This window comes from Heterodontus francisci, chromosome 13, assembly GCF_036365525.1.
Source record: "Heterodontus francisci isolate sHetFra1 chromosome 13, sHetFra1.hap1, whole genome shotgun sequence".
Taxonomy (NCBI): domain Eukaryota; kingdom Metazoa; phylum Chordata; class Chondrichthyes; order Heterodontiformes; family Heterodontidae; genus Heterodontus; species Heterodontus francisci.
The window spans coordinates 26,873,021-26,886,825 of record NC_090383.1 but is presented as its reverse complement, the minus strand read 5'-3'; the positions used below and the strand labels follow the sequence as shown (position 1 = coordinate 26,886,825).

General features: G+C 43.1%; 1 protein-coding gene across 2 annotated transcripts in view; it reads left to right on the top strand.

Annotated features, from left to right (window-relative positions):
* The window catches only part of LOC137376301 (ribosome-binding protein 1-like), a 181,577-nt gene that overhangs the window by 23,516 nt on the left and 144,256 nt on the right, over positions 1-13,805 (top strand). For both annotated transcript variants that reach the window (XM_068044571.1, XM_068044570.1), the window contains exon 2: positions 6,394-7,102. In XM_068044571.1, coding sequence (XP_067900672.1) covers positions 6,424-7,102 — 679 coding nt within the window. In that variant the 5' untranslated portion in view covers positions 6,394-6,423. The remainder of the gene's footprint in view (positions 1-6,393; positions 7,103-13,805) is intronic.

Below are 13,805 nucleotides of genomic sequence, written 5' to 3'. Positions count from 1 at the left end.
TTTCTCTTTTATTAACTCATAGCTAGGCTTGCGAGAAGCAGCTCAGCTTGGTGGATTTCTTGCATTTCTAACCCTTTCCAGGCCCCGCTGGTGGGTTAGTTGGTTACGGTGATGTGCAGCACAGTGCAGACTGGTGGCTGTCTTGGTTATCTGACTGCAGTGGAACGGGGATCCTTTGGCTTTAGATTTCCTGAGCTAGCAAGGGGCAGTCCTTCTGATTTATGTGCCGTGATGACAACTTGGAGAGGCAAGGACATGCTGAGGCCGGAATTTCTACCCTATATTATCTGGACACGCATGCGGAGAGTAGGCACAGACAGGTTACCAAAGGGATGCCAATACTTGGGCATCTTGGAGCAGAGAAGGCTAAGGGACAATTTAATAGAGGTGTTCAAAATTATGAAGGGTTTTGACAAAGTAAGTAAAGGCAAAACTGTTTCCACTGGCAGAAGGTTTGGTTATGAGAGGGCATGGATTTAAAATAATTGGTAAAATAACCAGAGGAGACATGGAGAATTTTTTACCCAGGGAGTTATGATTTGGAATGTGTTGCCTGAAAGGTGGTGGAAGCAGATTCAATAGTAACTTTCAAAAGGGATTTGGATATATACTTGAAAAGGAAAGATTTGCAGGGCTATTGTGCAAGGCAGGGGAGTGGGACTAATTGGATAGCTCTCTTTCAGAGAGCTGGCACTGGCACAGTGGGATGAATGGCTTCTTGTATGCTGTGCAAATCTATGTAGCCATAACCCAGATGAAGTCACTGTCTTCCAGTCAAGAAGGGAAGAAATTTGAGGAAAAGTAAAGCTTGCACTTGTATTTTTTTATTCCTCCTGCTCTTCTTCTCTCCCCCACCCACCTATGCCATTTGTCGGACCTGGTTTTCTTGGCAGCATGTTATGTAGGGACAGAGGCAATGGACTCTCTACATCCTGAGCCTGATCTCTGACCTGGAGAAGTGGCAAAGGTGGCAGCAGCAGCTATTCAAAGATGCATTTTGATTTTACATAAATCCTCTAAATGACCAGTTAATGCAGGAATTTAATCAATTAGATTCGAATGAAAAGTTATGTTTTTCACATTCTATGTAAATCATCCCCATTTATTGCGAAATCCCATTTATAGGAACAGGAGAAGGCCATTCAGCCCCTCAAGCCTGTTCCATCATTCAAACAAATCATGGCTGAACTCCATCCATCTACCTTAGTTCCACAACTTTTAATACCCTTGCCTAACAAAATCTATCATATTCAGTTTTGAATTTTCAATTAACCCCCCAGCCTCAACAGATCTTTGGGGGAGAGAGTTCCAGATTTCCACTACCCTTTGTGTGAAGAAGTGCTTTCTGACATCACCCCGAATAGGCTAGCTCTAATTTTAGTTATTCTCCCTTTGATCGTCTTTAAACACCTCAATTAACCACCCCGTGATCTTCTATACCCAAGGGACTACAAGCCTAGCGTGTACAACCGATTCTCATAATTTAACCCTTTGAGCCCCAGTATTGTTGTGGTGAATCTGTGCTGCATCCATCCTGAGGTGCAGTTACCAACAACCACCACCCCCCCCCCCGCCCCACCCCTTCTCTTCCCTTGCCGATTGTGATTGAGGGGTATGGGTTGGGAGTGAGGCATGTCTGTCTGTCACAACCTGCTGTTCTATATTTGGTGTCTCAAGAATGGAACATGACGGGCAGTTCTCCCACCGCCAACCCCCATCTATTTTAATGGCCTGGAAAATAATGCACTGGCAAACACAGAATCAGAATGCCCAATGTCAGCGTCTAACCAGCATCACAATTTACACACAGCAACTTCCCATTAACAGTAATGAGGTAAACAGACCAGGTCATTTTTTTTTTAGTGATGCTGGTTGAAGTATAAATATTGGCTGGGACACCAGGGAGAGATCCTGGCTGCTCTTTGGAATAGCTCCATGGGACCTCTTGCATCCACCTGAGATGTGCAGAAGTTGCTTCAGTCTCCTTGGAAATACGGCACCTCTGACAGTGCAACATTTCCCCCGTGCTATGGTGGGGTATTGGTTTGTTCATCCGGTGCCAGGCACAGGTGGCTGATGAGGGGTATGGGTGGGTGGTTGATGGTCGGCACAGACTCGGTGGGCCTAAGGGCCTGTTTCAGTGCTGTATCTTTAAACTAAACTAAACAATGGCTCTTTGATCTGTACACAAGCACTTTTTCTGCTGATAGACATGGAATTAAAGCTGAAGCCTCCGTAGGCACTGAGAGATGGCTAACTCTCGGATCTTCCTTCCGTAAAACCTTTTTCTTAAAAAAAAAATGAAGTTGATCCTGTTTTAAGAAAGATAGTTGGCACCGACAGCCATTTGGAATTGTGTAGGAGGGGACAATCTTTGTGTGGTTCTGATGAGACTGGTTGTCATTTGGGGAGAAGGATTGTTCTGCCCCTGCACCCCCACACCCCCCCCCCCCCACCAACATTGGTGGCCATGCCTTTAGGCACTGAGGCCCTATGTTCTGGAATTCTTCCCAAACCTCGCCACTCCTTTAAGACACTGTGTAAAACTAAGCGTTTGGCCACCTGTGCCAATATCATCTCTGTTGGCTAATTTTGTCTGATTATACTCCTGTGATGAGAGTTGGGGTGTTTTACTACTATAAAGGCACTGTATAAATGTAAGTGGCTTTTGTTTGAATGTGAGTTGGCATCAGGAGTGTCATTATGTAGCACTGTGATGGGATGGAATTGTTAATCAGAATTTTTTACTGACGCAGTATGAGGTGCATTTCTGAGGGGAATGTGTGTGTGTGTGTGTATGGGGGAGTGATTTGGATGATATAATTGAGGATTTATGCAGGTTAATGGAGCTGTCTAGCCTGAATCCGGTGAGTTATTAATGATGGATTTTGTAATACATCTAGAGCATGCATTGCCAGGAAGCTCTAGTAATTCCTAATGATTAACAGCAACTCAAAAGAAAATATAACGAATATTTAAAGAAACAGAAAATGCTTCTATTCCTTGGTCAGATGGGCCTGACCTTGTCAAAGTGACTTAAAAGCAGAAAGTGCTGGAACTACACTGCAGCAACTTTAGCCACAATCTCTGGTCAGAAACTAGTTCAGAGAATGCCTTCCTGTTCCAGTGAACCTGGTTTCCATGCGGACGCATGGCACAAGAACCACAATAAACAGGCCTGCAATTCTCTTCTGAGGATGAAAGGGGCTGGTCATTGTGCTTACCTGAAAAACCTGGAAATTCAACACTTTCCCAGTATCCGCCAGAGAAAGGGAAGAAAAATAAAGCCCCTTTTTGAAAACTGGACTCTCAATGAAGTAAAAGCTGTTTTGACAATAACCCAATTAAAGGAGCAATGTTTTTTAATTGGTAATTGCAGTTCTGCCACCAACTCCAATGGGCTCAATTAAAATCTAATTTGCCCAGAGCCAAGTATTGCAGTGAGCTGGCACAGTATCCCTTCACCTCTGGGACGTAGGTTTGTGTAATGAGAGTTTAAATATCCTCACCACTGTTCCTAGGCCAGCAGAAAACTGCCCCTAAACCAACATATTGATCATCAATTGTCAGTGCCACTCACTGCATTTCTAAGAACATATTTATGGTGCTGGGGATGAGGGACTTGAGATATGCAGAGATACTAGGGAAGTTGCAATTGCTCTCCTCAGCAGTGAAGGTTAAGGTTAGATTTAATGGAGATGTCCAGAATTATGTGGGGTTTTGATAGAGTAGATAGGGAGAAATTGTTTCTCGTGGCACGTGGGTCGGTAACAGGAGGAAACATATTTAAGATAATTTGCAAAACGCAAACCTGAGGGCAGATGAGGGGTATTTGTTTTCGCAATGAATTGTTGTGATCTGGAATGCACTGCCTGAAAGGGTGGTAGAAGCAGATTCAATAGTAACTTTCGAAAAAGAATTGAATAAATGCTTGAATAGGAAACATTTACAGGGCTAAGGGGAAAGGGTGGGACTAATTAGATGCCTCTTTCAAATAGCTGGCTTAGACTATTCTGCACTGAGAAAATCTGTGATTTTATGTAGCACCTTATTACAGCCTCACAGTGACCCAAAGCACTTGGAGACATTTCACACTGTTTTGTCAGAACTGACAGGGGTGGTTGGTCGGCACAGACTCGGTGGGCTGAAGGGCCTGTTTCAGTGCTGTATCTCTAAAAACTAAAACTAAGACACACCCAAGTGGTCCATTTTATCCTTTTGAAGTGTCAAGACACCAATACTGAAATGGAAAGTTGTAAACCTGCTGACTCTAGGTTAACCCATTTTTCATTTAAAATAGTAACGTTCAGGAGAATGTATCTATTTTTGAGTTAAAACTATCTAATTAATGAATTAGTTTTCATTTCGTCAGCCAATGATTTTATTTTGGAGAGTGGAATGCTAGGCCATGGCTGGTTAAATGATGACATCGGTTTGGAGAGAGCGAGAAGGGTAGTAGAGGTCCCAACACTTAACCAACGGTGGACATGAAATCTGGGGGCAGTACAAGACCATAAAATGGCAAATTAACAGTACCCTGAAGTCTTAACGCTGTGTTGGCACTGTTCAATGAGCAACTCATTTACACACTGTAACTTACCAATTGCAACTCTTGCCCGTGCTCCTGATTTGTACTTCCTTGGGGATTTAAACTTTTCTTTAAAGGAATGCTCATCATTGTTTTTTAATTTTTCCCTTTTTCAAACTGGTGAGGGAGAAGGCAAAAGTCAATTGGTTGTTTAAAAAGTTGTACGTGTCAAAGTACGGAACTATTGACCCCAATTCTCAGGGGGCCCAGTCCAAAAATCCCTCACAGAAACCCTGACCTCTGTGCATGTGTGCTTTGTTCCCTTTCGCAAGAGTTGACCCGTTTATAAATAGTGTTGGCTCCTTTTTTTCTCTCTTTTCTGAAGTGGATTTTTTGAAGTTTTGAATCCGAGTTTTTGGAGGGGGCCGACTGGTGTTTCTTTATTGAAAGTACCAAGAGTTTAAAATTGCGAACACTTGGGCCCAGCTCTGGGAGGGTTGGCTCGGCACAACACTGGCCAGAATAAATATTTACTTTCCTGCAGTGGGGGCGGAAAGAGCTGGCAAATGTAATCAACGTGAATGTTTCCTTTATTTAGTATTTGGAGAGTATGGATTGTGAGCTTCTAGAATTTATTAGCCTGCCCCACTTAGAATTAGATTCTCTCATTATAAAATCGGCATTCTCTCACATCAATAAAATGTTCATCAAAGCCTCTGATTGTTGCAGAATGTTTCAATTTGCAAGAGGTACCTTAATCGCAGCCCATTGTAGCAATCCTTGTAGTGTGTTTATGCCACAGTTGTAGAATGGTTTTCACTTGTTGCCGAGTGACAGTGTGAACACGGCCTGAGTCTGCGCCGTGCCTGATGCCAGAATTCAGTGAAATGAGAAATTCTGGAGGAGAGGGGGATACGTTCCCCGGTTTTACTTAGGAGTCTGTTTGAGTACTTCCACCTGATTTACACCCCAGATTTCGCATTTCGCAAAGTGGTATCAGCTTAACACTGTTGTGGAGTTTATCCACTCATTTAGATACTGTTCTAACCAAACAAATGGAACAGATTCTGCAGTCGTCTTCTGAATCATTTCCTTAAAAACAAAGCAGTTGCATTGATATAGCACCTTTCACAACCTCAGGACGTCCCAATTGCTTTTTGAAATGTAGTCACTGTTGTAATGTAGGAAACACAGCTGCTAATTTGTGCACAGCAAGGTGCAGTGACCAGATAATCTGTTTTGGATGTTTTTGAGGGTTAAACCCGGAACCACCACCTCAGAGGCAAGAGTGCTAGCCACTGAGCCAAGATGGATACATCAGAAGATCTCAGTTGACATGAATTCCAGCTCAGTTTTTGCAGCCTCGGGCAGCTTCATTACAGAGAGAGCAGAAACTGTCAAGCGGAATCACCCATCACACATTACTTGAACACATTTCCTGCTAGGTCCTTCATGGGGTTGAAAACCATCCGTGGACTAAGACAAACACCGAGTACATGCAGCCAATCTGGGGAAGGAGGGGAAAAAAGAGGAAACGAGAGAGATGATGATGAGCTACAATAGGTGGGGGAGGTGGCGTGGAGGCAGGGGGAAATAAATGGGTAATACTGAGGTGCCAGCTTGGCAAAGTGGGAAGCATTCTTACCTGTGAACCAGAGGTCCGTCACAAACACTTCATTGGCTGTAAAATACTTTGGGACATCCTGAGGCCAGGAAATGCACTATATAAAAGTCTTTCTTACTACATTTTCTTTCCTTCTGATTTAAATGTTCTCATTTAATAGCTCTTCACTTAATTCGATTGTACTTGCTAAAATGAAGAGTACCTGTCTAGATCCATGCTAATTTTATGTTATGTTTTGCAGATTTGATACAGAAAAATTCTTTAACCAAACATGGATATCTACGATCCCCAAACCTTGGGCTTCATGGTGTTTGGAGGTTTCATGGTCATCTCTGCCATTGGAATCTTCCTGGTCTCCACCTTCTCCATGAAGGAAACTTCCTACGAAGAAGCTTTGGCAAAGCAGAAGAAAGAGCAGGAAAAGGCTCAACAAGTTAAATCAGAGAAGAAGAAGAAAGAGAAATCTGTGGAGAAGAAAGGAAAACCAAAGAAAAGAGATGAGAAGCCCAATGGGAGAATTCTAGAATCTGAGCCAGTGCAGGATGTCTTGGAGGCAGAGGTCGAAGTTGAACCTGTTGTTGTGCCAACTGTCGAGCCTCCGGTTATGGCTATTTCTTCTCCTCCTCCAGAATCTTCTCCCCCAGCATCCAAAGAAAAAAGGAGGAAGGAAAAAAAGGTTGCCAAAGTTGAGCCTGCCCCGAGTCCTGTTTCAGCCCATGCTGCAGTTGGCAGTTCCTCTAAACAAGCTCCTGCACCCATGGTGGAGACTGTTATCAGGGAAGTGCCAGTGATGGCAGTCCCCCCAGTCGGCTCCCAGCAGGGTGCCCCCATTGCTGCTACCCCTTCCACTGTGGGTGCCAAGAAGATTGATGCAGCTGCCAACCAAGATGAACCAAAGCAAGATCCCCCAGCCAAGAAGAAGATAGCACCTAAGAAAAAGTCTGAGCCTAGTGAGTACTTCAGAATTTCTTGAACTTTTTTGTTTCCTGGTACCTAATCCTTTTGCCATTTCCAAATGGTCAAAATAGTTGGCATTATCTCCCACATATTTGTCTCTGTCATCTTTGTGAAATTTTATCTGGAAATGTTTTGAACTTTTTCCCCCCTCTCTGGTAAAGAAAGAAAAGAACTTGAATTAATTTATAGCGCCTTTCACAACCTCAGTACGTTCCAAAACACATTGCAGTCAATGACGTGCTTTCAAAGTGTAGTCATTGTTGTAACGTAGGAAACATGACGGCCAGTTTTTACACAGCAAGGTCCCACAAACAGCAATGTGATAATGACCAGATAATCTGTTTTAATGATGTTAGTTGAGGGATAAATAATAGCCAGGATACCAGGGAGAACACCTCTGCTCTTCAAAATAGCACCTTGGGATCATTAGCATCCACCTGGGAAGACGGACCAGGCCTCAGTTTAATATCTCATCAGAAAGACAGCACCTCCGACTATGCAGCACTCTTGTCAGTATTGCACTGGAGTGTTGGCTTGGATTTTGTGCGAAGGTCTCTGGACTTGAGCCTGTGACCTGACTCAGAGGCAAGGTGCTACCCACTGAGCCAAAGCTGACATTTATATTAACCTTTTATAGCAGAGCATTAAAAAATATGCGAGAACAAAAGTAATCACTTCATCTATCAGGAGTAGTTTCCTCCCAGTTTTCTTTAACATGTATAATATGTTGGGAGGTGGGTATATTCGACTGTGTAAATTTGGTTATATATTGATTGAACTTGATTTTCTCCAGTAAACATTAGCATTTTTACAGATTTCTGCTGACTTAATTTTAAGAAAATATTATGACAAACATTACCTCACTGGAAATCATATTAAAAGCCCAGCGTATCGTGGAAATTTGACCTCATGATTTTAATTTTTGAATGTCTTGAGGTCCCTTGTGAATAACTGCTACAATCTGCTTCTTTTGCTATCTTCTAAACTGAGAAACATAGTGAAACATGGCATTGGCAATTGAGTAACTTTCACTGAAGCACCTCCTTCAAAATTAAAGTTTGTGAAAATATTACAAAACTGAGAAAAGCATCGAAATAAGTCAGCTGAGGACAAACCAGCAGGAATTCCAAACAGTGTGTCAGCTATCAATTTCTAGAGTATGAGAAATCAATGTAAAGTTCTTTCTGTCTGTCTCTTATAGAAATGTTGGGAATGTTTCCTCACATTTATGGTGAGTGCACTGCAAACATTAAAGGGCAAAATTCAATTGTCTTTAGTTCTTCAGTATGTTGCCCATGTTCAGCGGGGTCCTTTGCACAATTCCTCATCTCAGCCAGGTCGCCAGGGAGGCATCAGGCACTTGGCGGGTGTGGGATTGTTGGCCATGGCTGAGTGGGTAGCATTTTGTCTCCAAGTCAGAAGGTTGTGGGTTCAAGTCTCATTCTAGAGACATGAGTAGAAAATCAAGGTTGACCGTTCAGTACAGTAGTGTGGGAGCACTGCATTCTCTGAGGTGCTGTCTTTTGGATCAAACATTAAACCAAGGCCCTGCCTGCTATTTCAGGTGTATATAAGATTCCATGGCACTATTTTGAGTAAGGGCAGGGAGTTCTCCCCAATGTCCTGACCAATGTTTATTCCTCAACCGGCTTCACCAAAAACAGATTATCTGTTCATTATCACCATGCTCTTAATGGGATCTTGCCGTGTGCAAAACGGCTGTCACGTTTCCTACATTATAGCAGTGACTTCACTTCAGAAGTATTGCATTGGCTGTAATGCACTTTGTGACCTCCTCCTGAGGTTGTGAAAGTTTGTCTTTCTTGGAGTCAAAACGTTCTTCTGGATGCACCAGAAAGTTAGGGTTTGGTGAAGCAAGCTTTTGCTGGATAGTACTGGTGGGCAGCCATAAAGGCGGGGCTAAAGTGTGGCGAGTCGAAGAGACTTAGCAGTTGGCAGGAAAAAAGACAGAAGCGCAAGGGGAGAGCCAACTGTGTAACAGCCCCGACAAACAAATTTTTCTGCAGCACCTGTGGAAGAGCCTGTCACTCTAGAATTGGCCTTTATAGCCACTCCAGGCACTGCTCCACAAACCACTGACCACCTCCAGGCGCTTACCCATTGTCTCTCGAGATAAGGAGGCCGAAGAAGAAGACTGAGGTGTGACTTGGAAATTAAACTGACTGTCTTCCCACTTCCCATTAGTCCCACCACCAAATGAGAAACTAAAAATACCCTGCAATGTGTAAAAAAAAAAGTGATTTGGTAATTAGACCCATTATATAGGCTCAAGCTAAAATAAAATAAAAAATCTTTCAGGTACCAAATTAATTGGTCTTATATAGTTTAACATTTGTTCACTACTCATATTGTGATTTTTCTGTCATTCTTTTATATTGAATCTTCACAATGTATACACACATGAAGATAGATTTTGTGAATTGGTGCTCTTGCTGCAGAGCCTTTCACAACCTCAAGACGTCCCAAAGTGCTTTACAGCTATGTTTTAAAAAAAAAATGTGGTAACTGTTATAATGCAGGAAATAATTTCAGTCAATTTGGGCACAGCAAGCTCCCTCAAATAGCACTGAGAAAGACCAGATAATCTGTTTTTTGTGATGCTGACTGAGGGATAAATATTGGTCTGTCCTTTGAAATAGAAATCTTTTACATCAGTTGAGAGGGCATACAGGACCTCTGTTTAACACTGCATCTGAAAAACGGCACCTCTGGCAGTGCAGCACTCCCTCAGTAATTCACTGGAGCGTTAGCCTGGATTTTGTGCTAAAGAGATAACAATTCTGAATGTTTCATGAACCTTGCACAAGAGGACAATAATCCAGACTTCCCTTGTGGTGTAAAGGCCTGCTCGGGTCTGCAAATGAAACCCGAGCCTGACCGAACCACATCCGACCAGGCCAGAGTCCTTTCCTTTTTTTCCCGCGCCCGACCCGGCCCGACCACCAGAATAAAGTTGATTTTATTAAAGAGGTTGTGCTCTATCTTGGATGGAATCGCTCACTGCAGACTAGTGTGGAGTGTTTCCCGCCTTGACATCCTGGCTGTCACTGTGTCCGACCCGACTTGAGCCTGAATGCCGGACCCGGAAGTGTGACCCGACCCGAACCTTACACATGTCATCGGGTCCCGTTGGGTAGCCATGCTGTATTGTGGTGGGGGAATTCTAGCATCTATTTGACAGCTCGCTGATGAAAGAAGTTTTTCAGTGACGTCAGTTCACTTTATCCTGGAGACTCATAACTAATCTAGTTGGAAATGGTTGATGTCTGTATGGCTGGAAGGGATATGGAAAATAATTCCCAAAATCTTCTTGGCTGGCATGAAATGACTTGTGGGTACTGTTTATCCTGTCATTCCAAAGTTGTTTGTGGAAGTTCTACCATTTGTCAATCCAGTGGAAGTAAACAGTCCGTGCTTAATTATCTATTTATTGTTAAATAGGATGTATTTTCAACAATAGCTTGCAATTATATAGTGCTTTTAAAATATTAGAAACATCCCAGGAAGCTTTGCTGTAGCTTTATCAAGCAAAACTTGACACCGCACCACATAGGTGATATTAGGGACAGGGGACTAAAAGCTTGGCCAAAAAGGTAGACTTTAAGGTGCATCTTAAAGGAGGAGAGAGATGGAGAAGTTTAAGGAGGGAATTATGGAGCTTAGGGCCTAGGCAGTTGAAGGCATGACCAGCAATGGTGGGATGAAGGAAATCGAGGATGCACAAGATACCAAAATTGGAGAAGTGCAGAGATCTCCAGTGGGGTTGTAAGGCTGGAGGAAGTTAGAGATTGGGAGAAGCAAGGCCATGGAGTGGTTTAAACACAAGGATTAGAGCTTTAAAATCGAGGTGTTGCAGCACTCTGGTCAGTGTAGATCAGTAAGCATGGTGGTCCTGGCTTATATTTGTCCCTGAACCAACATCACGAAAACAGATGATCTGGTCATGATCACATTGCTGTTTATGGAGGCTTACTGTGTGCAGATTGGCTGCTGCATTTTCTACATTACAACAGTGACTACACTTCAAAGTACTTAATTGGCTGCAAAGTGCTTTGAGACATTCTGAGGTCATGAAAGGAGCTATATAACTGCAAGTTTTCCTCTTTTTTTTTAATCTGTTAAAACCCAAACATGTCCTCCCAGACCCACCACTTCTTAACTTGCCTCATCAATCTTGGTGCAGTCCAGCAGCATGTGCCCTACACCTGAGTTTCTTGGGTTTTCTTTTACAGAAATAATTTTTCTGCACTGAAAGCACATTGGAGTTGAACTATATCAGGGTTGAAAGAGAGCAGGTGTTTCCTCTTATCTGGACTTTGGTAGAGGGGGATTGAGGTGGGCAGGTTCCACTAAAGCAGAAGAACAGCTGATAATTCTATTGATGCCCTGATGAATGTTCAATTTCACAGTTTAAAAATGTGTGAATTGTTAGTGTCTGCTCCTCTAGTACCTGTCAGGGTTGTGTTCAAGTATGTGCACTTTAACCCTTTCCAGACTACGATAACAGTTGACAGTAGAACCACTTTACAGTCCATAATGATACATACACATTCAGCTGGCAAGATGTGGACTTTGCCTTTCCCAGATTAGTTTTTAGATTAAAAGAGAGTCCTGCAGTCAAACGTTGGTCAAACTGTCTTACAGTTAGATAGCTGGCAGCCCTGGGGAGACACTGGGTCACAGTAAACTTCACAAGGGGGTAGGGAAGAGAGAAACTTGACACGAAGGCCACTTTGTTCTTTGAAGTTATTGATTTGTGCTTGGTGTCTGTCTGATTGCCTCCCTCACTCCCCTGGATGCTGTTTTTTTTAAAAAAAGGGATGATAAACAAAAGACAGTCTAACCAGAAATTAAAGAAGAAGGCATCCTGATGGAACAAAGAAGTTTCTTTTCCTAACATTGGAAATTTCCTGTGTAATTGTCTGCTTTTCCCTTGGACCCCTTTCCTACATACACAGACGAATTTTCCTATCATTTCAGAGAAACATAAAAAAATAGGAGCAGGAGTAGGCCATTCAGCCCTTCGAGCCTGCTCTGCCATTCAATACGATAATGTCTGATCATCCAAATTCAGTACCCTGTTCCTGCGCTCTCCCCGTATCCCTTGATCCCTTTAGCCCTAAGAACTATATCTAACTCTTTCTTGAATATATTTAATGATTTGGCCTCAACTGCTTTCCGTGGTTGAGAATTCCACAGGTTCACCACTCTCTGGATGAAGAAATCCCTCCTCATCTCAGTCCTAAATGGCTTACCCCTTATCCTTAGACTGTGACCCCTGGTCCTGAACTCCCCCACCATCAGGAATATCCTTCCTTCATGTAGTCTGTCCAGTCCTGTTAGAATTTTGTAGGTTTCTATAAGATCCCCTCTCATTCTTCTAAGCTCTCACGAATACAAGCCTAATCGACCCAATCTCTCTTCATATGTCAGTCCTGCCATCCCAGGAATCAGTCTGGTGAACCTTCGCTGCATTCCCTCCATACCAAGGACATCCTTCCTCCGATAAGGAGACCAAAACTGCACACAATACCCCAGATGTGGTCTCACCAAGTCCTTGTATAATTGCAGCAAGACATCCTTGCTCCCGTACTCGAATCCTCTCGCTGTGAAGGGCAATATACCATTTGCCTTCTTAACTGCCTGCTGCACCTGCCTGCTTGCTTTCGCAACTGATGCAGAAGGACACCCAGGTCTCGCTGCACCTCCCCCATTCCCAATCTTTCATCGTTCAGATAATCTGCCTTTCTGTTTTTGCCACCAAAGTGGATAACCAGGAGAGGGGAATAGGGTGGGTGAACGTGATTAGGATTGTTTGCTGGCTGGAGTGGCAAGGCTGACATGCACTGGATGGGCTCAATGTCCTATTTCTGTCTTGTAAGTCCTGTGCATCTGCATATGGTTTCGAGCTACTTTTATACCTGTCTTTTGGATGAGAGTTTGCCTTCTCAGATGGGCATAAAAGATGCCATAGCAATGTTTCAAAGAAGAGCAGGGGAGTTTCTCCCTGGTGTCCTGGCCAATCTTTATTTCTCAAACAACATCACTAACGCAAATTATCTGGTCATTTCTGGGAGCTTACTGTGCACAAATGGGCTGTCAAGTTTCCTGCATTGCAACAGTGACTACAATTCAAAAAGTATTTCATTGGCTGTAAGGTGATTTGCGACCTCTTGAGGTTATGTAAAGCACTATATAAATGTAAATTCATTCTTTCTACATATTGATCTGAATGTGCAGGGACAGAGGGACCTGGGGGTGCATGTGCATTGATCTTGGAAGATGGCAGAACATATTGAGAGAGTGGTTGGTAAAGCATATGAGATCTTGAGCTTCATAAATAGAGGCATTGAGGACAAAAGCAGGGACGTTATGCTGAACCTTTTTAAAGCTCTGGTTAGGCCCCAACTAGATTATTGCATCCAGTTCTGGTCACACTTTAGGAAGGATCTAAGGGTCCTTGAGAGGATGCAGAGGAGATTTACCAGCGAGGTTCCAGGGATGAGGGATTTTAATTACAAGGTTAGGTTGGAAAAGCTGGGCTTGTTCTCCTTGGAGCAAAGGAGATTGAGTGGAGATTTGATAGATGTGTACAAGATTATGATAGGCTTAAATACGGTCGACAAAGAAAAGCTGTTCCCATTAACTGATGGTACAAAGCCTAGGGGACATGAG